This window comes from Dermochelys coriacea, chromosome 21 (assembly GCF_009764565.3).
Source record: "Dermochelys coriacea isolate rDerCor1 chromosome 21, rDerCor1.pri.v4, whole genome shotgun sequence".
Taxonomy (NCBI): Eukaryota; Metazoa; Chordata; order Testudines; family Dermochelyidae; genus Dermochelys; species Dermochelys coriacea.
Window position 1 is genome coordinate 10640135 of NC_050088.1, and position 24299 is coordinate 10664433.

At 44.7% G+C, this 24299-nt stretch overlaps 1 protein-coding gene and 1 long non-coding RNA gene across 7 annotated transcripts in view; both read right to left on the minus strand.

The window, feature by feature from the left end:
* Positions 1-7234: 7234 nt before the first annotated feature.
* Positions 7235-11383, minus strand: LOC122457107. Its single transcript, XR_006276438.1, has 2 exons — positions 7621-11383; positions 7235-7516 (listed from the first exon to the last, which is right to left on the minus strand). It is a non-coding gene; the product is annotated as an uncharacterized LOC122457107 (long non-coding RNA).
* Positions 11384-12761: 1378 nt separating this feature from the next.
* The window catches only part of ILRUN (inflammation and lipid regulator with UBA-like and NBR1-like domains), a 53281-nt gene continuing 41743 nt past the window's right edge, over positions 12762-24299 (minus strand). For 3 of the 6 annotated variants that reach the window (XR_006276436.1, XR_006276437.1, XM_043500261.1), the window contains one exon: positions 21318-21563. Coding sequence is in view for 3 of the 6 variants with exons in the window: in XM_043500261.1 (XP_043356196.1) it covers positions 21555-21563 (9 nt within the window). In the remaining 3 variants the exon portion in view is untranslated. Of the gene's footprint in view, positions 17070-21317; positions 21564-24299 lie in introns of those variants that run through there. The other 3 variants (XM_038379613.2, XM_038379615.2, XR_005289814.2) reach the window with 2 other exon arrangements.

A 24299-nucleotide genomic window follows, 5' to 3' on the forward strand; every position in this document is an offset into this window, starting at 1 on the left:
TGGAATGCCCCATGGGGCCATTGCAGCCAGGCGGCAAATTAGGGCTGCCCTACCCAGCATCAGGGTCTCAATCAAACCCCAGAGGCCCTGGTGCTGGGGCCATGTATTGCTCCGCCTCCCGCCCATCTCTGCGCAGCGTACCAGAATAAATGGGGTCCTGAAGGCCCAATTTAGAGAGATGGGTGCCTAAAGGGACAGTCCCAATTCAGTGCCCTAGACTGAAGTGGCCCAATTTCCAGCCGCTCCGAGCCACCTGCAGGTCACCCTGGCTGCAGTGCTCTGAAGTTGCGTTCTCCCTCCTGCAGCTCAAGAGCTGGCTCTGGTTTTGCCGCATTGATTTTTAAAGGGAAGAATAACCAATTTTCCCCCATAACCCAAGCTGCTGCAGAGCAATCCAGTGGGAACGCAAGCTGACAGCTCCAGCCAAACAGGTGCAAAAGCCTCCTACCATCCCTGAGCCACGCCAGGCTCCCTGCTGACACTGAAAGCAAAGGGTTTATAAAAGGAAACACAGGCAGGCATGCATAGCCAGGACTGGGGCTTTGACCTACCGTTTCTAGGCACCTGCACCAGGAAAGTGTTTTAATTTTAAGCTAGCAATTTAACGATTAAATACTTTGCATTTCATCCAAGAATCAAAGAGCACTTTGTGGAGGCTGATTAATGAAACCTCACCAAGCCCTGGGGAGGATGGGCTCATTCAGTCCATTTTTCAGATGGAAAAACGAAGGCATAGAGAGGTTAAATAACCGGACGATGTGAATCAGTGACACAGCTGGGAACAGAACTCAGGCGCCGAGGTGCCCACTCCAAAACACTTCCCTTCCCTGGGCTGGAAGCAGAACCCAGAAGTCCTACTTCTCAGAGAGCCCTGCCTTCCCTTTGGGAAGATGGCCTCATCTTCCAGGCTGGGACTCCTTGTATTCGGCAGTCAGTGCATGAAAGCCAAGGCGCAATGAGGTTTTTGCTTTCCGTGGTAGATTGAGGGCAGGAAAACGTTTGCTCTGTCAACACATAACCAATCCCCAACCAAGAGACTATTAAAATAGCAGGAGGGATGGGAATATGCTGCCCTTTAAAGCAAGACTAACAGAATGTTATATAATAGCTCTTCAGGGCGAGGACTGCATCTTCCCCTGTGTTTGTGCAGCGCACAATGGGGCCCCAATTCTGGCTGCTGCTATTGGAATTTAAAAATTAAAATCAATACACCACAGGACATGCTTGGGTGGGTGGAAAGCCACGACTGAACCAGTGACCACTGGATCTAAAAGCATAAATCTCCCCAGCCTGAGCTGCAACACCTAGCGCAGTTTACACAGACTATCGTGGCCTGAAACGAGGTACCACTAGAGGGAGACAGTCACGCTGTGTCAGCGTGGGTTACAGATACATACGTTAAATAAATAGGGGTTTTTAGTCCTCTGAATACTGAAAGCAGAAAAATTTGCATGGAGGGAAAGGGGTCAATGAAGGAGTCTCTGAGGATGCCAGGAATTGGTATTCAAAGTGGGAATTCTGGTAGCTTTGGAGGTAAATGTACAGGCGCAAGCTAAAATGATACAACCAATTCTAAAACAATATAAAGGGAGGCCTATAGACAGGGTGACCAGATGTCCCAATTTTATAGGGACAGTCCTAATTTTGGGGTCTTTTTCTTATATAGGCCCCTATTACCCTCCACCCCCTGTCCCAGTTTTTCACATTTGCTGTCTGGTCACCCTACTAGACAAAAGCTGTACCAGCTTAATTGAACACCCAGCTTAATTGAAGCTATTTCTGTGTAGACACGCCCCAAGTCTGCTCAGGCCTCTGGAGGGCCAGTGATGCCACTGATTTTATCCCAAATCTCATGATATTTGATGCATGTCTTCAAGCCCAAGCTCCGCAAGCCATGTGATTCAATAAGAACTTTCATTTTAAAGAAGAATTTCTAATTCTCGTGGTGGCAGAGAAAAATCTCGCAACTGTGACCCTTTGAGTGCACCTTTGAGGCACAAGGCAGAAAGCGAGAACCCCTCTTTTTTTTAAAAAAAATCATGATTTTTACAGGGCCCACCTTATTATTTTAACACCAAATCTACAATGTGCATGCTCGGAAGTATTAGCATAGTCACTTCCATACTGATATTATGTCTCAAAGCCATACCTCAGCTAGTAACCTGAGGCCTGATTTTCAACTCTGAGCACCTATAGCTTCTTTTTATTTCATTTGTAGGATGGCTGCTCTGTTTTTCTGAAAAATCAGGTCCACAACACCTAGATATAGAAGATCAGAACTGGGATCCTAATGGAAACTCCTACAGAGCCTTAGGGTATGGAATCATTCCATTCTGGAATGGACATCCTTGCCCCATAGCACAAAGGGAGAGTGCCAGGGTGTTGCAGGATTCACCGGGAGCTCTGCTAAGCAGATAGTCAACAAAAATCCTTTTTCATCTCCTTCAGGGAGTGTCAGCGAAGCGATGTATAGCAATAATGCACAGTATATGCTGCTTAGTTATTGGAACAGCAAACCCATCATGCAAAGAACAGTATAGGAACCCTAAAAATCAGGGCAGTTCTGTGCAATTTCTAACCCAGCTCTGAAAATCACCAAGCCAGTTCCAACAGAAACAGTAATTTTCAAAGTACTTTTGTAATCCACACACCTCCTGGGTGTGACGTTCTGTCCCATCCAGTGGCACCGAGACCACTGAGAGAAAAAGATGAATGAGTCTGCTCTACAGCCTTAGCTAAGGGCCATATGGCTTTTAGCTCATGCAGTAGAGGCTCGTGCATTTAGCTCCCGAGATCCCAGGTTCAATCCTGCCCACCAACAACCGGGATCTGTTGGTGTGCCAATCTGCAGAGCAGGTATAAATCTATTCAGAAGAGATGGGAGACTGCAGCTCCTGACCACTTTAATCTATTTACAGTCCAGTATTATCAACCGAAAAAAGAACCCCCTAGCCCCCGGTTCTGGGTGCCAAAAAAAAGTTACAAACACAATCACAGGAGACTAAACCAATAGCCTTTAAATCTCATGACACTTTGAGCAGAAGTACACAAGCACTAGTGTTCCAAAGGTTCTGATCAATTCCAACCAATCTGACTACTTAATATTCTCCACTGTGGTTCCAGGGCAGACTTCACCTCTTATCCTACTAAACTATCGTGTGGGGCGTTCTGTTAAATGGCTTCTTCCGTGATAACAGCATCCCTGTACTACGTGAAATGGTGCATATATAAGCACTCTTTACACGTATGTAGATCCTTTGGTCAGGGGAACCCAACTTTTTTTTTTTTTTTTAAACGAACATTGAAGCTTCAAAGGCCCTTTCAGCCCATCCTGGGAGTTTTTATTATCACCTCAGTTTTACCCAAGGGGAAGAAGAGAAGATGCAGGGAGGTTAGGGTTTGGTATATGAAATTGCCTGTTGGACTTTTAATACCTAGCATCCTTAACAGAAAGTTTGATGCCTTTGTTTCTGGTGCATGAAACCTCAATCACGGCGGATGAGTCAATTGTGTCTCCAAGGCTGTATCTTTTCCTTACAGAAACAAATTCCCAGGTGTGTACAACACAGTGCATTGGGGTATAGAGGAAGATTATATTTTCCATTGCGTCAGACGTTGGTCAGTTTCTCTATATCTCCTACTGGTGACCCAGTACGGATGAGTAACTTGCATGAAACATTTTAAACCTGTCAAGACACTGGCTCTCGTGATTATGTTCAGATTGGCATTTTCAGATAAGGCATCAACATTTCCTGGTGACAGTCAGGTCTGATTATCCTTTCATGTAGCTGCTTTTAGCAACAATCTGGCAACAACTCCAGGCCAACAATCTGACACAGTCCTGGCAGATAGATAACTTTCCCCTGGCCCACATCCTTGAGATCGGCCCATCTCCCACCATGAGCCTTCCACCACTGGCACGTCAAGAAGAAACTGGTACCAGCCAAAAAATACATTCACTTTCCTGATTTTAAAGACATACCCTCCTAGGTGCTGAGATAACATAGTAACGTGTCTGATATAAAAACAGACAGTACTTAAAGTAGGGGTGTGCCAGCACCCAAACAAAAGCTACCCTTCCCACCCCCCACCACCAAAAGACCCCCAAAAAACAAAAAACAAACAACAAAAGAACACCTAGAGTTACTAGCACCCATTTATTTGCTCTTGAAATAATTGCTTCCTTATAGTTATTGATTTAGATCCCTTTAAAAGTTCTAAGAAACCTGCTTCTCAGGCACCTCAAACTGTTTCCTTCCAACCCTTCTTTGTCAGTCTCTAAGCAGAAGCCAGATCAGATATCCCAAGGCAGATAGCTCCTTGATTGTTCAAGTGCTAAGGTCTGGGAGGCAGGGTGGCTAGGAGTTGGTCAGTTTTTAGCTCTCTCCTTCCACCTCACCAGCACCTATAATCCTTCCCCCGCCCTGCCAGTGGGTAATTCTGTGCCAGATGCCCACAAATCTAATTGCTTGAAGCAAAGGCAAGACTCCCCCAACCTTAGCATATTTGCGAAGCCATGATACAAGCGGATTTATCAGCAGGGCTACTGCAGATACCTTTCTCCGCACCAGAAAGATTAGAATGGGTCACGTTCCTTCCTTTCTTTGAGCAGTGTCGATTTTTGCTGCCCCTCTGGCTGGATAAACTGGATTCTATAACCTGGGCTCTTGGGACAAAACAGTTACTTCCTGGACAGCCTTATCAAACAGCCATCGTCAGTTTCTTGCAGCCTGTCAGACAAGCTCAGGTCTGTGCACCGATTCTCCAGGGGGGAAAACAGCAATCTTGCCAGGCTCGGCATTTCTGCTGCAGAAAATAAAGCTTTCGTCTATTTATTTAACTTTGGAAGCCAGTTTAGTGCTGATGCAGGTGCTGGACTGACAACCTGGGCAAGGAAGTTCCCTCTTTCCACAGACCAGGAACAGCACAAGCAACAGCAGAGAAAACTACCCCGCATTGCCACACCAATATGACTCAATGCAGACCTGCAAAGACCATCTCTAAGGTTGAGAGGGGAACCCAGCTTCGACGGCCCATTCAGGTCTGGGCCTTTCTGCTGAGGCACCAAGCGGGCACTCAGGGCCAGCAGTGAGGGGGTTAATGATCACCAGTTACAGACACCTGTTTGCTTTCAACTGGTAGCTGCCAGATCCTTTCACACAGAGGCCCAAAGAACAGTCAAAAAGATGGTGACCTTTCTGGACACTGGTCTGGGCTGGATTTCATCCCGTGAGTTAGTGCTGAAAGGGTCCTTTATCTAGACACCTAGACATTTCATTGGAGAAAAACAACGTTGACATTTAAAGCCATTTACTTACCCTACTGACGCCATCAATGGCCTCAGATGTGACCTGGAAGGACCATCGCCGCTGAAAGCACAAGAAGAACTCCATATTCAGCACCCACCAAGGTGACTGTCTGGAGCTTGCAGGACAAGTCTCCGTTTGCCAGAAGCTGGGAGTGGACAATAGGGGACGGATCACGCAATGGCCTGTTCTGTTCATTCCCTCTGAAGCACCAGTCACTGGCTACTGCCAGGAGGCAGGTTATAGGGCTAGATGGACCATTGGTCTGGCCGTTCTTATGGGAGACTGAGACTGCAGCTTCATCATGCCAGACACAGGGTTTCCTGCATGGACAAGGGAAGCAGTAAAGGGGTGGAAGGGAATGAGAAGAAAGCGTATAGTGTCTTAACTGACCCATGTGGTGAATTGTTGGAATTAGATTGGCCTGGAGGACCATCATCACTTCCCGAGACCCCGACGTGTGATTGATCCCAGACAGGGCCATCTTGGAAAGAGGCCGTTTCAGTTGAGCATGGTAGTATTCACTTTTTGCTGCATGCCTTTAGACTGCTGCTGTGTTCAACCCCAGAGCTGGACGAAGCTACGTACTCTGGGGTCTATTAGCTTGACAGACATGAAATTAACCTAAGATATCACGACCGTCTAACACCACCGGGCTGAGCCAGCCAAATTCTACTTCCAACCCTCCCCCAGCCTAGCCACCAAGGCTGCAGCTTTATAATAAATAGTATTAACTGATCTCATTTAAATATCTTTTTGACTTCAATATTGCAGCTTGACGTCATAGCCCAGCCTGCAGCTGTCAGAATTATTGAGGAAACTTGGCCATGGTAAACAGAGGGGAAGAAAAATGGGGCAGATTAGATAACAAGGAAATGTTTTTATTGTGGCCAGACTTACACTTAGAGCCACATCACACATGCACAGCCTCCTGCCTAACTACGCAGGAAAGGCACAGAGCCACTCACTCCAAGCCTTTCACAATCAGGGTTCCTACTTTCCAGAGGCAGATGGCATCCTGCCTCTCCAACAGCCTCTTCAAAACGAGAGCGATCAGGATTCTTCCTTCCAGCTCACACATACTAGTGTATTGCTGAAGTTGCCCAGAGCAAGCACTTCCCTGCCAGCTGGATTCCAGGTGAATAGAGATCTGCCCTTACTGTTTTTCTATGCAATGCTCTCATCCTCTCAGAGGCTTTCCAGAGAAACCACCACCATCTGCTCTGCTGGTGTCAGATTTATAGGGAGTGCAGATGAACACCCTTGCTTTAGCTCATGTGGTTTAAGAAGGCAACACACACTAGATTCAGTTTAACAGCCTGGTGGCCACCAGCTTTGGGGCTTCCATTCCCCACTAACAGATAATGCCCTGATGGAAATGGAATTGCTGGCAGTTTGGAGGAATGGCACTGGCTTTCCTGACGGAGCAGCATGAAATAGTTTTGGCAGGCAGATATAGGGCAGTTTATAGCATGCATGGTTTATGGCAGTGGTTCTCAACCAGGGGGGCTACGAGCAGGTTCCACGGGGTCCACCAAGCATGGCTAGCATTAGACTTACTGGGGCCCAGGGCAGAAAGCCAAAGCCCCACCGCATGGGCTAAAGCCTGGGGCACTGAGCTCTGGCACCCAGGGCTGAAGCCAAAGCCTGAGCAACTTAGCATTGCAGGGGCCCTTGTGGCATGAGGCCCCCGGCAATTGCCCTACTTGCTACCCGCTAACACCGGACCTGGCTTTTATATGCAGAAAACCAGTTCTGGCACAGCTGGGCAGAGGTTTTATAGCATGGGGGCGGGGCTCAGAAAGAAAAAGGTTGAGAACCCCTGGTTTATTTACATCCCCCTGGCAGTCAGGGTAACAGACATGTGCGGGACAGCAAGAGACCAAGGTCAACTAGAAGGAAGATGAGAAGAGGCCCGAGCAGTGGAATCAACTTTCACAATTTTATTGGGAGTCCCATGATGTCTGGGCCTGGAGTCACCCGAGTAGGTGAAGGTCTCAGCTTTCATGCAGAGAAAAACTTGAAAACGTGACCCATAAAAGCTCAAAACCAGAGAGCAGAGAAAGAACCCAACACAAGTTAAAATCTATGATTTTTAAACTAATTTGAAGAGGGGCCTGATCCATGATTTTCAACATTTGCATTTTGCGTATAACCAACCCCAAAAGACAAGCCATGCCAGGAAAGCCGGGGAAGGGAATGTTACCTACCTAACAGAAAGAAAAGGAGTACTTGTGGCACCTTAGAGACTAACAAATTTATTAGAGCATAAGCTTTCGTGAGCTACAGCTCACTTCATCGGATGCATCACAACCTAACAGAGTGAGTGTTAAAAACACATCGCACGTGGGGAAGGCTCCTCTCCTAAAGAACCTTGGAGTTGCCATCTCCCCATGCTAGAGCTTTCGGGACCCCACACTCCTAAAGCACCTGCCCTCGCTGTAGAAAAAGAGAGTTAAGGACTCAAGGTTGACCAAATCCAGAGACAGAAGGGGGTAACCCAATCCCTCCCCGCAGCATAACCATAAAACTTCTACATCGTGAACTTCTACATTCTACAGTTTGAAACACAAGCTGGGAATTTCCCTGCTCTCCCAACGTGATGGTGATAAATCATCGAGTGATGCAGCTGCTTTGCAGCCTCCTCTAGCACTTCATAAAAATATACAACGCCGGGGCCAAAGTAGGAGAATCTCGTTTCCAAGAGAGCATGAGCCCCCTCCCGGAATAGTCACATGAGATCAACCCAGGCCCTGCTCACCAAGTCCTCTTGCCGCACCCTAAAATACTAGTACGCAACAGATTCCACTGCTGTCAGATCATGTGATACAAAATCTCTCCCCGCTTTCTAGCCCTGGAGAAGTTGGGATCAGGACACAGGACCGATGTTCATACACAATCCCACCCATTTCAGGAGTGGCAGGCTGAGCGTCAGAGACTTCAACACATGTGGACGGCAGCAGCAGCTGGAAATATAAGCCAGGATTTAGAATCTGCTGGAAATGCTGCTCATCTGTCTGGGTCCAGCTTGCAACCAGTCACCTATTTAAAAATATAAAGGTGGGCCTTTGTCCACCCATCCCCACCCTGCCTTGAGCAAGCAGGATTCTGCAGCAGTATGGAGCATAGGCTCGGCACCTCTGCTTAACGCTTCAGCCAGATGTTGCTGGCAGCAAAAGGGGGCCGGTTCAAAGATTTCAGGGGTCCTCTAACAATGAGCACCAGAGCTCCAGTCCCACCCAGAAACCTGGGAAAACTAAATTATTTCCCCCTGGGTGCTTTTGGTAGGGAATACTTCCCCAGGGGCATCAGGACACAGAGCTTCCATTTGTAAGAAAATGACGTCGCCATCCCATTTCAATGGAAAAATAAATCCTTTAATGTAGCAGAGCCAGTTTCGCAATGCAATTTCAGGTCTGGATGTTTTCCCAAACTGACAAATGCATTCAGCTCCCTCTACTGGCTGCTCTGCCAATGGTTCGATTCTTAATCACTGTTACAGAAAACTGGTGACAAATACTCCACATTCGCTTCCCTAGCCAATCACCCCTTCCAGGTCCCGTGCCCCAAATTGCTAAAAGGTCTTGATTTCCTAGATTGCAAGCTCTTCATGTCAAGGATTTTGTCTTCGGACAGAGCCCAGCATACTGTGGGTGGTATCAGAATACAAATAATGCTTTCAAAAACGTGATTAACAAACCAATCACAATTGGCCTTTAAGGTTAAGAATTATCCCCATTTTAGAGATGGGGAAAGGGACCTCCCAAAGGTCATACAGAATAGCAATAGCAGAGCCAAGGAAAGGAGAACAGAGGTCTCCTGCAGCCCAGCCTTACGCTTTAAGCACTAGACTATGTTCCCAGCAATCAGCAATTGAGCCTACAAAGACAGCGGCGGGGGCGACGGGGAGGGGCACGCGCAAACACTCCTCGGTCTCAGAAGTCCTAGGAAAATGTCTTTAGAGACAGAAATTCAGTTAAATGAGCCTGTGAGAAGGATGTAAGAGGAACAAAAAAGGAACTCACAAACCCAATTGTGGATGTGCTAAAAGCTGTTTGAAGATACATTTGTGCTAGGGAAGATTTCTCCCTACTGATTTCAGATGTCTTTTAAAATGTACATGAGACAGAAAAAACTAACTTAAGTGGCAGCACTAGAAAGGGACTCAGGAAAGCTCGGTGCTATTTCCCAGTCAGTTCTTTTCCATTCCCCCCATACAAGCTACCTTGTTTTGTGAGTAAATCCCAGAGCTCAACCCTTCCTTAACTTTAGCTGTCAGTTCAGTTCAGAAGCGATCACTGACACCTGAGCACCCCAGAATTCCAACATCTGTGAGAGCTACAAATGCTCAGCCCCTTCTTCCTGTTAGCTTGTCCCCCCTGCTAACTATGCCTGGCATTATTCTCCCGTTGCCAGGAACCCCAGCTCCATTTAGAAGGTAACTGAACGCACCCTCCTCCCTTCTTTCACTTTACCTTAATATGGAACTAAGTCGCATCGAATGTTGGGCCATGAGCCTGCAGCTTCAGATCAGTCTTGACTCCTACCCCATGCCCCTTTCTTGAGGTTTGGAACAATAACCCCCCAAAACCAAACACAAGGGGCAGTGGGGAGACCCATGCGAAGTATTTTCTCTGAGAGCAAGCGATCAGAGCTCAACACTTAAGTCATTTCATGTTGCTGTTCTGCAGTTTCCCCATCTATAGAGTGGGGAACAACAAGAGTTTCCTTTCTAAACTGCTTTGAGATTTATGAGGAATGATAGAAGAATATAAAGTATTGTGGTAACAGGACGACATGTACTGCCATCTGCATTACATTATTTTAATTACAGCTTTTAAACTGGCCTCACTTAATTTTGCCTTTTGCCAGCAAGTTACCCAGGGATGAAACAGATCACGCCACTCTTCAGTGTTAAGAACTGATGCCATAATAGATGCACTATGAATAATGATGCTATTTCTTTACTCTCGGGTGCTATCTGCTTCCTCACTCAGAGCTTCCCCTGTGGTGTCAGGATTCTTTCCATTACTAACTTCAGCAGTTGTATGAGCACAATATGGAACATTTAACATGAGATTTTCACAAGTCACTTCTATTTAATTGAGGGGTTTTTCCCAGCTGATCCACTTCATTCAAGAAACATAAATGGATCACATAAGTGGTAAGGCACTATAGACAACTATATATATATAATGGCAAAATGGGAAACTAACCAAAGAAACCTCAGTGGTCATGAAACTGAAGGAATAGCAGCACTTGCTGGACACATGTACACTACAAGTGTATCCACAGACGTCAAGTCACTTCATTCCTGACCTGGCAAAGCCCATAGATCTTCCACTTGTGGACCTCTCTTGAATATGCATCAAGGAGTAGATCCTCAGCTGGAGCAACTTGTCATAGGCTGTTGACTTCAATAGAAGTGTGACCATTTACACCAGCTCAGAATCTGCACCCAAAATGTGACCTACTTTGTGATGAGGAAAAAACAACAGGGACTTAGGATGACAACTCCATCGACTTGAGTTTTCACTTGTGACCCCAGGCAGCTTTCAGTTCGCTAAGCCACTGCAGCTTCTAGCTCCAGGGAGGGATTTTGGTGTAGTTTATCTTGGCCGAGCAGATCCCAGGGCTGCTGTGACACACAGCACTACGACAAAACTTTTGCGTTCACTCTGCAATCATTCCATAATGGCAATGACCCTTCCCCGTCAGAGGTATTTGCAAAAGAGTAACATATTGGGTGACTGAAGCCAGAGACACAAAAGAATTTGACATGCCAGAACAATTTGATCCTTCAATTCCCATACTTTATCCCCTAGCAATTACTAATGCTTCCTCAAGCTAACAGTCCCCTTTCCCCACAGTAATGCACCAGGCAGTACCATACCTAGAGATGGGGGATTTCCTTCCTGACCACTGCAGCTATCAATTCATACCCTGAAGCCCAGAAGTTGGATTAAAAAAATGCATAATGTGAATGTTAGTTTTGATGATAAAATAGTACCTGGGTCCCTTTTTTAAAATTTAATTTATACTTGATTCTGTTACAACTATTTGCCTTGGCCACTAGCCTTGCCCACACCCGCAGCACAGAGCCACCATGCATGCGTCATGGCATACTGCTTCATTAAAATGATCTGCATTATAGCAATTGCTCGAGTTACTTGTCCTGCTCCAAAGACAGTGCGTTAATGAAGGTATGATCTGATTGTCTTGCCTTGATGAACTCCTGACAGGTTGCAGCCCTAAAGACAAACAGATTATTTCAAGCAAATAACTAGAAAAGAAAAGCGAGGACTGACAGTGTTTGGCAAAGGACTGTCAGCTGTGCTGGGCCATCAAAGCATGATTTGCTTGGGGCTAACCCTTGAAGATCACTCTAAGGCTTCAGCTTAAGACTGATGTAACCAGAAGACATCACCTTTGCCAGGAAAAGGCCACCAACCCTTTGTAACATGGAGCGCAGAGACACCCCTACATGGTCCTGCTTGTTTGTGGCAACATCTTGTTAGCCACAAACCATTTTGTTGCCCTAACAGATCAATTGTGATGACCCCAGCTATGGGGACGTGGGGGGTGTGTGTGTCTATTGCAGCTCTGTCACACCATGCCTGTGTCAGTACTTGGAGAGGTTAAGAACATGCCTTCAGCAATCCATCCTTCAGCAGGTTTTGCGTTCAATATTACAATAGGCTTTTGGAATATGCGTCTCCATGCACTTCAAGATAGGTCGCCCACCATAACTTTGCCATCTTCTTAGCCATGTCTTGACATCTTTTGCAGTCTCCATTTATCCAACAACAAAAACCTGATCTACAATAAGAATTTGGGGAGGATCTCTACTTCCTAAAGCCACAGGCAGAGACTAGTGATGGCCCAAGTCCAACCTTGCCTCTGAAGTCACTGTGTCCTGGAGCTTTTGCTCTCATGGCCCTTAGGACAAGGTACTCTCCCCATAACATCTGCCTCAGCACTCTAAAAAAAATTAGTGGCCCAAATTCTGTAAGCTGTCCCACATAGGCACCCTGTATCCATGTGGAGCCTGAACGGGGATCTACCTGCATGAAAAAGATTGCAGGATCAGGGCTCCTTTCTAACAGGTTGTTTTTCATGTCAACTCCTATGTGAAGCTATCTGTTTTTTTAAATGATCCCTCCTCCACTGTTTATTCTTGTTGGCATGTATATCTGGACTGGAAAAGGAGTTTGTTTTATTTCATGCATCCAGTGCAGCCTGAATTTATTTATTTCCTTTAAAATTTTCTCCTTAAATTTATTCATGGGAAAAGGAGAGGTACCGTTGAGTTTTACAGCACACTTGTGATGTCTGCCCGGGACCCGCAATGACCTGGGGATGGAAGCAAAGGAGGTGCATTTAACAAACATTGCAGAGGTCACAAAGACTAGAAATCGTTTGCGCCCTCAATAAAAAACTCTAGACAGCTGAAGGTAATTTTTCTGTGTTAATTTAATCATACAAATATTCATTTATACATTAAAGGAAAAAGCTTCCTTTTTTTTTTTTATTATCCCCAATGTGCTATCATCAGACTTCTCCCAGACTCAATGAGGCAACACACCACCCTGTTCTACACATGCACTCCCCCCAGAGGGAATAAAGACAGGCTGCAGAACCAACCACTCACTCACACAAGAAAAAAAAAAACCAACAGAAACAGGGGACAGTGTGTATTTCCTAGCTCTGCAGACTCCAATTATGCTCATACCCATGGGGTCTGGGATTGCACTTGCATCCCCAGTTATGGGGTCTCAGGCATCTCCCAAACCCTGGAGGTTTCAGGATGCATTCTTTCCCCCCCACCCCACAAACACACACACACACCCCTCAAGACATAGGGCAGCAGATACTCTCTGCCATGCCAAAGCAGGCTAGACACCCCTTCCCAGGTACAAAGCACATTTCCAGCCAGAGGGGCAGAAAGCTTATCCAGGCTCTCTCAGCCATGGGACAGGATACATTTGCAACCCAGACTTGAGTCACACTGTGAGACACAAGGGTTAGCAGACATTTCCAAACTCAACAGCTCACACCACGCTCGAGGTTCCATTTAAAAAACAAATATGTATTGGAAGTTCAAACTGCCTTTTTTGAAGACATCTCCATTTGCCTTGCCCTCTCAGGACTCCAAGACCCTCCTCCCCACAACAGCAGCAGCCAGGGAAAGGCAGGGCCCAGAGCCAACTGCAGCCCCTCCATAACAACAGCCTGTCTCAGACCAATGGGTACCAGCCCCTTTGTTCCCAAAGTCAGGGACATCAGCCTGGCTTGGGTAACAAGGCATAGGGAAAACTTTGTTGGGCCTCTTCCCTTGCCCAGCAATCTCAGGTAGGTAACCATTTGCTGAGGCGCCGAGTCCTAGATCACATTTTAAAACTTGAGTGCCTAAAATTAGGCATGTAATTCAGGTCTGGTTTGCAGAGGTCCTCCCTGCTGAGATCAATGAGAAACTTGGGTGTTCAGCACTTCTGAAAAAAATCTGGCTATTTTTGGTTTAGGTACCTAAATTTAGCCCCCCCCCCCCAAAAAAAAACCTTGAAAATGTTGTCCCTAGGAAAGCAGTGCAATTTCAACCCCAACTATGACTAGCAGAGACCTTTGCTTAGCCTCCCTGAAATCCTCTTTTGAAAACGTTACAAATTTAATAGTAGCTTAAATTTGGGGCCTGGGTGCATCGCTGAATATCAGGGGACTCAGTTTTCACTGGAGAGAAGAGGCAGATTAATTACCAATTTAAATATCTTCCCATCATTATCACACTAACCAACACCCTGAAACAGTTATGAGCCTTTTGCAGTTATTTATAGAGAGATCCTCCCCGCTGATAAGGGTTGTGTTTATGCTCCAGACCGATTTCCTAGGAAACCGCTGTAATATGCCAGCGTTAACAGGCTGACTTATTGCAACTGCAGCTCAAATCAGGCCCTGCCTTTCTTCACTCCATGAACAACCCAATCACAAGGGCACGATAGACTGAGACACACTCAAGAAAGGCGACAACATTGAGAGCTGTGCAGAATGGACGGAGAAGGCACAGAAACAATGGGGGGTGCACTCTAGCTTTCTCTAGGAAAAGGAACAAAATACATTCTGCTTTAGTGATAGGCGGGTGTAAACATGGCCAGTTTGCTTGGGTGAAGCCTATGTGCCTGGGAACAGCAGAAGAGAAAACAGGAGTCAGGAGAGCTGGCTTTGAGGGTCGCACAGCGGCCCCTGCTGGTACAAGGTTTGCAGAGTTCTGGGCCCAATGGCAGCAGCAGTCAGAAACCCAGAACTCCTTGTTCCTCCTCCTCTACACAACAAACGGATGAAGCAGATGTGAAGAGACCAATGAGCAGCCATGTCACTTCGACTAAACTTCCAGAAGGGACACACATGGGGGGGAGGGGCAAGGGGGGGATACTACATGCTGGGTATTGGATGTGCACGTGCTCATGCCTTACATGCTTGTCATGACAGTTCAAACCTCGCCCACACTTCACCATGACTGTTTACACACTTGCTTCCTTGTGACTGGTGAACAACATATCTTGCCCACAGCAAGAGGGATTTTACAAGACATATACAGGGTCTTATGACTACAACTAACCAAATACAGTCTCCACCTCCTAAACTGCATTCAAAGCACAAAGATGGATCTGCACCCCCTTCTCCAAGTCTAGCAAGCAGCCATCCCGCCACAAGCCTTCAGGTTAACACCCCAACCAGAGCTGTGTAAGCCAGGCAGGACCTTCCTCCAAACTCCCCGACCTTCTTCATCCAAGGGGCCATCCATTACAACCCTGTCCCCAGCCCCACCTGTGTGTTTAGAGAGAGATGAAAGGGAAATTTTCAATCTTAAAAGGGAACATGTCCTTTGAAATCCAGTGTCTAATAGACAACTAAAATATCAAACACCCACTAATGGAGCAATGCCAGGGTAGCTGTTCACTGGGATCTCGAGACTACAAGTATCCAAATGCCTCACCAGGGGTCTAATTCTTCCCTGGCAGGATACCAACAGTGCCCACCAGCCTCAACAGAAGCTACCCATATGCCTGGGAGAATAAGGCCCATGGAAACTGCACTGAAAATGAAACCCTGCTTAAGTCAACCAAGCAAACACTGGGGCTTGGGTGCAGACTAGGCAAGCCTAAAGCCTTGCATTGCTCTCGCCAGCAGGCATACCCCGCACTCAGCTCCCAACATGAATGGATAGTTTGGGATGGGGGTTTTTGGAGAAGGATGATGGGGGACATTGCATATTATTTTAATCTTTGGCAGATGGCTGTTACGGCCTGGTTCAAGTTTCTGAATTAGTGTCTCCCCTCCAAAAAACCCATTCTCTTCCCAAGTACCTGGGCTGCTTGGCTCACAGTGACCCAATACCTCAAAGTCTGAAACGGAATTCCACCACCCTCCACAATTGCTCTGCATGGTCTCATTTGCACATGGCTATCATTCCTCCAAGGATGCTCAGAGCTAAGTGACCCTCATGTCCAGAAAAGCTCTTCCTCTTCTGAACAGGAGGCTTGATGAGACCCATCCAGAAAGCTAGAGCCTCAAAGAAGCTACAGGACAGTAAAAAGGCAAAAGAATACAAGGCGCTACTGTGGAATCCAGCTGATGATTCAACTTCTTGCTCTACATTCAAAAACAATTGGCCTCTGCCTCCTAAGCTAGTACTTTAATCACAGGAGAGAGGAATTAAACTTCTACTTATATAAAAAGGGTAGGGACGTGAGGTTTAAACCCAAAGGGACATGGCTTTTGTATAACTTTATAATTACTGTTTGGTGAACTACAGCTACAGAAAGTTAATTTCCTCTTGGCACAAGACAGATACACATTTTGGACACCAATATTTGACAAACAAAACAGCATTTTAAAATACCAATCATTTAGGACCAGCTTTGGAACTCTTGTATGTCTGTTTCTTACTGAAATACGTGTATGTATATTTCAAGTTCCAAGAGAAAAATGAACCTCCCAGGTTAACTCAATGCTAGAGTCCTCCCATCCTAATACAACAGTTTGGTCTTGACTGAGGTTTCCGATAACACTAAGGTCACAGACAAAACGGAAGATTAAAAAGTTGATAACTAAAAACGGCTGATACCACTGAAATTGACAGAGCTGGGTGCTGGCCCAATCGCACATTAAAAACATCCAACATAGATACAAAAAGAAGTCACTGCATGAGCCCCAGAATATGCTAAGTGAGCTCCCGTTCTGTAGCAAGCGAACACGACAGTTCCATAAAAATGCACTCTGTCCCTTATTAAAAAAATTATGAACAGGAAACAAACAAAAAAATTAAACATTTGCTCAAACTATAACTGCTCTGTAGGCAAAATTTTTTTCTTTTAAAAAGATGGCTTTCATTTTAATTTTTTTAAACTTTTTCAGCTACCTAATTAATTGTGATAATGACCTCTAAAAAAAAACCCATGGTGTTGGTGTATTTTCTTTCTCGTAGCATTGAACAGCACTCCTAAAATTCAGCATTCACACATGCATACTTCAGTTTTGTTTTGTTTTCCTCTGGAAACCACTAGTCTTAAGTTATGGTTTTTGTTTTCTTCTTTATCCAGGTTACGGCGGCAGAGAAGGGAATCCATGCCGTGTCTTCTATAAGCCATAAGAACCCCACTCTGTCCCTCATGAGTCAGTTCTTTGTTAAATTCTCCTCTTGACGGTACCCGTTTTTTTGTTTGTTTGTTTTTAAGACTGTCCAAAGGGATAAGGACCATGGAAACCCTGAAAGAAAGTTGGAGACAAAATCAGTTTCAATAGACAGACTAAACCAGCTTATCAGTACCAGCTTGCAAAAAGCATACCTACCCTCTACTCCCTAACCCACTGCTTGGATTTATTTACCTCCTGCATTCTTCATTCCACATCCACTGACCACCTACTCCACATCAATGTGTAATCCATGCTAACATTCCACCCCTGTCTCCCTCTAGCGGCTAGATCAGATATAGATGTTTGAGTCAGCTACTTACTGTCTTTAAGCGAATGGTCCTGCTTTTAAGATCCAATGGTCTCGCATTCAGCCCCCACAGATGAACCCACAGGGCATCATTACACATGCTTCCAGCCACTCACCTCCACCCCGTCATTTAGCCCTGACAATAGTCAGTTAACATGACGGCAGGCTCTTCTGCTGAAGGACACTTTTTGGCCTTCTCTATACTGGGGATTTCAGTTACTGGTGAAAATGCCAAGTCCAAACCCCTAGCGTACACAGGATAAGCCACTGTAAGCCCCATTTGTGCCCACGTGGCTTCCCTCTGCTTGAAACCAGGGTAAAGCTGCCCCAGTGCAATTCATCATTTCCCTAGTCTATACTAGGGAATTGCAGTGGCACAGCTAAGCCAGTGGCTGAAAACAGGGCAAATTCCCAATGTATATACGGCCTTTATCTCCCTCTATAAACACGCTCCACTGCCACTGCCTCCCACCTGCTATCAGGAAGCTTTTCCTCTCTGACAATTTTAATCCCCTCAAGTCTATGAGACTTGACATTTCTAGAATACACATTTTTCTTCAATGGAAACCAGCTGCCTCCAAAAAAGGAGAACATTTAATAGCTTGCGTTTTCCTCGTGAACCCTGAAATGAAGTTATTTAAGGTGCCAGACCAGCAACAGCAGGAGGTCTGAAATTAAACAGGGACACTAGTTCTGAATTTCCCATGCTCTAACCAACTGATGCATTTTATCATACATGAAAAGACTCAGTGTTGAGACTTCTCTATAAATCAGAGGTGCACAATTTACTGAAATAGCTGCACCAATTAAATTCCCCCCCCCTTTTTTTTTTTTTTTAATTTAAAGGAACATGAAACAAAACCAAGGAAAAATAAGAAAAAATGCATTATGCTCAGTTACCCAGAGACAGAAGGTAGATCTTCTGGCATTCTTTATACAGCCTGCTGTTACCCATTGTGTGGATGATGTAAAAAGACAGCCAGTGACCTAATTAAACACCAACCCCATTGCCTGCCTTTTCAAGCAAGGTGTAAGACTGCTTTACCACTTCATTTCAAGCAGAACAATGGGCCAGAGCAGCAAAAGAAATATTGTCTCCAACAATAAGAATTTTGCTGTAACTCCATAACCAGCTTGCTCTGTGACCCATAAGTACTGGAATTGGCTGTGAAGCACTGAGATGTTTTTATATGACTCATACCAAAAAGCCCTGATTATATTGGCATAAGTCTGGTAGGATGGGCTGTGTCAAGCTGTAAACACCTGAAGTCAAAAGCCCTATTGTATCTTACTTTTTGCGTTGTAGTTAGTTTTTAATGATCAAGTGCTGATAGGAGTTTAACCACAGTTAACCAGGCAAGAGTAATTCCCTGGGTTATGCAGTGTCAGGGAACACCACGTGACACCCATAAAGCAAAGCATCTTCCAGTGACTCAAAACTATTGCTGACTCCAGCATCTATCGGAGAAGAATGGTTAGTGAAACATTAGGGAAGAGCAGTATCTCAACTTCAGATTAGTCTGTAAGGGCCAGATTTTCAAATGAGCCCTGCAACCAACATCTTCTTTGTGTGCTGGCAAACAAGGCCACTTGTGCTATAAGGTAGGAGCAGACTGCTGCAGCTCATTTGATAAAGATGCATTCAAAAACTGAACTGAAAAGCTTTCAGCTGCCAAAATCTCAGTGTTGTCTGCACCAAATGGCAATATTAACACCTAAAGTAGTGTAAGTAAAGCACAGCTTCCTGTGATACCTTGAGATAATAGTAGTCAGAAATAGATACAGCCTAATAGCACATCCCCTGGTAAGCACACAGTCCCTAAAGAGATTAGTAAATATATAAACAGTTGCAAGAGAAAGAACTCTGTCCTTGGATCTTCGCAAGTATGTAAAGAAAAGAGGTCAAATCTTACTTTCAGCTGTGTCTAATTTAAATGTACACAATTCTATTAATGATTTGGGGTCTCAATCAAAACTAGATTTCAGTTCACTTTAGAGTGTGAGAAAACCACCCTACTTTTGTAGCACTTTAACCCTATGATAAAATGTATTCACATCTGTGAAATGAAAAGGAGTACTTGTGGCACCTTAGAGACTAACAAATTTATTAGAGCATAAGCTTTCGTGAGCTACAGCTCACTTCATCGGATGCATCCGATGAAGTGAGCTGTAGCTCACGAAAGCTTATGCTCTAATAAATTTGTTAGTCTCTAAGGTGCCACAAGTACTCCTTTTCTTTTTGCGAATACAGACTAACACGGCTGCTACTCTGACATCTGTGAAATGACTCAGTCATTGCTAAACCCAGGGTTGTGAGTTCAATCTTGAGGGGGCCATTTAGGGATCTGGGGCAAAAATTGGGGATTGGTCCTGCTTTGAGCAGGGGGTTGGACTAGATCTCCTGAGGTCCCTTTGAACCCTGATATTCTATGATTAACAGTTCCAGAACAGTTTTCAAATGGGTTTCTCTTGCAACTGCAAATTTGACCAGAAGAATTAACAATCTTTGCTCTTATGATTACCATAACAGAACCCCGAGCGTACACACGGCCCTTCACTATAGCTCATACTTACCTGTGAAGGGTACTTTTATATATGAACTCACCTATTGCTATTAACGATTCAAAGAAGAAAACTCCCCCCGCTCCCCCAGCAGTTTATTCACTACTTCCCACTGTTGCATCTTGCCCTTTTGGCTAAGATCAAGCGAAGTACTGGCTTAATATCGGATATAAACCCCGATAAGGAATGTATCCCACATCTGCAGGGAATGACCTGACTTAATAGGTCTTTTGCATCTTTTATATTATTTCATGTCAATGTTTCCAGCAAAAGGAACTACTAAATTTGATGCAGACGATATTTAAAAGTCAACCTGTGGACGCATAGAAAGGCTTTGATTTTTTCATTAAGTCAACCAGTGTTTGAGTAGGGAGAAAGGATAATACACCAGGACTTAGATCCAAGTCAAATCCCTGGCTCTGCCACACTCCTTTGCCATGATCTCTAGACCACTCAAGCATTCTGTGCCTCAATTCTCCATCTGTTGCCTTTCTTCTACCCTTTAGCTAATCTGTTCAGATGGTAAGCTCTTTGGGGCAGGGACTGTATGTGTTTTCACAAGAATATAGTGTAATCGTGCCTTGATCTCTACTGGGAACGCTAGAAACTAGTATAAAACAAATAAATAGCAGTGATTCAAAAGAGTCGCAGCACCAAAAAATGTTGTAAGTAATTGGTTTAAACTAAAAGGTAACAGCTGTGTGAAAGCCATGATTTTGAGAAACATGGTGTGAATATTTTCAGTTAGTGAGCGTTCATTTTGCTACTCATTTTGTTTTCCACTACACTTTCACAAATAGACAATTTTCCCACCAGAAACACGCAAAAAGAAATCCGATATTTCCTGTACATTTGCAAAAAAATTTTGAAACACTTCAGCTGAAGAGACTTTTGACTCTTGTTTGCAAAATGGGACACATCTTCAAAACAAAATGTGACAAGCTCACGTTCTGCTTTGCAAATTTAGTTTTCAGTTCTTTTTCCTGTCTCCCCCAAGAGGTAAAAGTTAGTAACTCAGCGCTGAAATACCTTTGTCCAGATATTTAGGTAAATGAAGTGAATAATGAAATCTAAGGGCCAGATTTAAAACAAAATGCAGCTCCCATACTGAATATCTGACCACTTTATTTAGGGACCTAAATTGGAGGTCAGCACTTTTGGAAACCTAGCCCCACTGAGCAATGCTCAGCACCCACAAAAGTCTGCATTTTGATCCATGCACCTAAACTAGGGCAGTCACCTTTGAGAGTTATGAGGTCAAATGAGCCCAGCTGGGACCCTAAATACATACCACCTGTGAAACTAAAATAGGGGTTGTGAAGAAGGAAAGGGTACAGTGATTACTCAGAACAGTATGATAAGTGTAAAAGCAGGCATTTTTAAAGTTAAATCAAAATCCCTCTCATCTCAGGGAATTAATATTTTATAAACCATCACAAGACAAACTTTCGCACAACTATCTTTATTTCACCTTTGTGGCTGAATTTAGATCAATAGAAGGTACACTTGAGTTTAAAAAAAAAAAAGACAAGCTTTTTGATGCACGGCTGCAAAGCAACACAAAAGTCTCCCAGTGTACACTGATGGCAGCATCAGATAACACTACAAGTCCCTCTCTCTTCCTCAACACTTCCTGGGCCGTTCCTGGTCAGTGCTTCTCCAAACTATCCTGAGTTCTTTTGATTCATTTACGTAAACTGAATACAAACAGAAGAACAGAGTGTTTAGTTTTATTTTTGTTCCACGCATGCTATGCAAATATGATGCAACAGCTACGACCCCTGGGAAAGAATCTTCCTACAGTGCAGCAATCCTCCAAGCTGATTTAACTAAACCAGTTAATTGCATCTACATCAGTCTTTTAACAGCTAGACAAGCCAACTCCTGGGTCCACAGAGGAGGGGTTAAAACTGTTTAACCTATAGACATTAATAAGCAGCAGCGTGATTGTCCCAGGAGGGTGGCTAATAGCAATGCTGAGCCTGTGGCTTCTCCACACTTGATCTACATCAGTTCAACTATAATGGTTGTCAACTAACCCAGTTTGGAGAATAAATATCTAATCCGGGCTCAAAGTTTGTGAACAATGAGAATATACCCTCTCTCCAAAGGGGAAGACTCAAGAATCTAGGACAGCGGTTCTCAAACTGTGGGTCGGGATCCCACCGTGGGTCGCAACCCTATTTTAATAGGGTCACCAGGGCTGGCTTAGACTTGCTGGGGTCCAGGGCCGAAGCCCAAGCCGCACAGCCCAGAGCTTGAGAGGGCGCAGCCTTTGGTCCCCACTCCTGGGGTCATGTAGTAATTTTTATTGTCAGAAGGGGGTCGTGGTGCAATGAAGTTTGAGAACCTCCGATATAGGAGATACGAGAGATAAACAAGGTGCTATTCCTTCCCCACCATAACGCTTGTGCCAAGTAAGCTGCCTGTGCAATTTCAGCCTTGGAGAGTCCAAGAACCAAGGTACCCATCTGGAACTCATAGGGATGGCCCCGTTACCACCAAACTGGAGCATCAAGCTTAGGGAGGAGCTGATCAAATTATGGGGGTGGGGGTAGAGAGAAATATACTGCAGTAGTAGTACAAAGTGCCTCTATTTAGTGTTTAATAAATCATGTTGACATTTTATTAAATTCTACTGACATTTTTAGAGAGAGAGTCTCCTTACACATGATTCTGGTTCTCCAAAGATTATGCACCCACACACTCCATGGCCTGCACTGCCACACAAAACAGCATTCCAAATGCTTTGTGTGTGAAATTTCGACATGCTTGCCTGCCTCAGTGGCAGATGGCATGTCAAGTGGTCACTAAGGCCTTATCTACACTAGGGAATTTTAGAAGACAATTTACACTTGTTCAGCTGCACTAAAGGGAGTCTTACCACAGACAAGACTCTAGCAGTTTGACACTTTTTACACCAGCAGGTTTAATCACAATCTGTTATAATCTGGAACCTGGCAGAGCTTTGGCTAAAGAGATACTTTCACTGCTACTACTGAACTGGCTGGAATCATCCACAAAATTTCCTATTGTAGAGAAAGCCTCAGTGACAATCTGACATTGACTTTAAACTAAACTTAGGTTCTTAAGTGCCTGCATGAATTTTAAAATGGGGACTTGGGTGCTTTTGAAAATGTTATCCAAACCCTAATTACCTTACCCATCCCTTCCTCTGTTGATTTCAAAGTACTTAATTAAACATGGCAATGAATTCACTCCATTTTATGAGTGGAGAAAAACTGAGCCACAAGCTCATTAAGGGACTCAACAGATGACATAGCAAGTCTGTGGCAGACCTGGGAATAAAACTCTGGTCTCCTGCCCTCTAACCTCATGCTCAATCCATTTGAGCACAGCTCTCCCATTTTGTTCTACGATGTTAAGTCACCGCCACATGAGAACATGAGAGCACAAGAATCTAGCAATTTTAAAGTATCCATGTAGTTTCCCCCTTTCCCCACAAAACTACTCAGACACGCAGAACATAGTCCAACCCCCCCAAAGGAAAGGAACAACCAGATGGTGAGGGAGAGTGACCGCCATCAGGTACATGCACACCATGTGCTGGTGAGGTGGTTTAATACTTCTGAAATTTCCCTATGGAGCCCTCCACCTCCCTTTAAACAGACACCCAAGTGCAGGGTGAATCTCTTACATGTTATTCCTCTCCATGGAAAAACCCTTTTTAAAGAAAGGTTTTCAGCTTTCAAGAAGAGGGTGACAGCACTGGATCTAAGCAAATTTTAAATGTGGATCCAGAAACTCGTGGTGTTAAAGCTTCTGCTTTACTTGACACACTGTCTACAGAAACCATTCACCAGAGTGGAACTGTGCTCATGTGAACCCAAGGACACTGGATGAACGGAGATGTTTCCTGATGATTTCTGAAAATGGAAACTCAGTTCTGAGCTCCTTTCTCCATAGGGCAGAAGAGGTAAGGCAGCTTTTCATGGCAAAGTGCTTAGTCTAACAGCTATGGGCATTGGTTGGTCTTCAGAACAGCCCTGGCTTTGGAGGAAACCAGTTGCCTATTTTACTAAGCCCTAGATAAAAGCGCAGGGCATAAGGAACCTCAGTAAGTGAATGAATCCACACACACCAAACCCTCCACCCCCATTCCAAAAGCACCAGCAAGATCTCCTCTTAACCAACAGACAATGGAGCTGTAATAACTTCTTTCACAGATTTGGGGTGCTTTGCATCAAAATCAGTCACAAAAGTTTTGTTATATGTTTTATTTCCACAATTACCCTATTTAGGGCCACAAATTGATATGGCAGCTGCTCCCCAGCTGGAGTTTCAGATCTTCAACCGGATCTTACACCAGTTTAGTCCAAACTGGAACAGCAGAACAGAAAAGGAAACAGAGAAGAAGAGTTCAGCTTAATGTTTTATAGATCTGATTTCTGAAGACTGCTTTTGGAAAACTG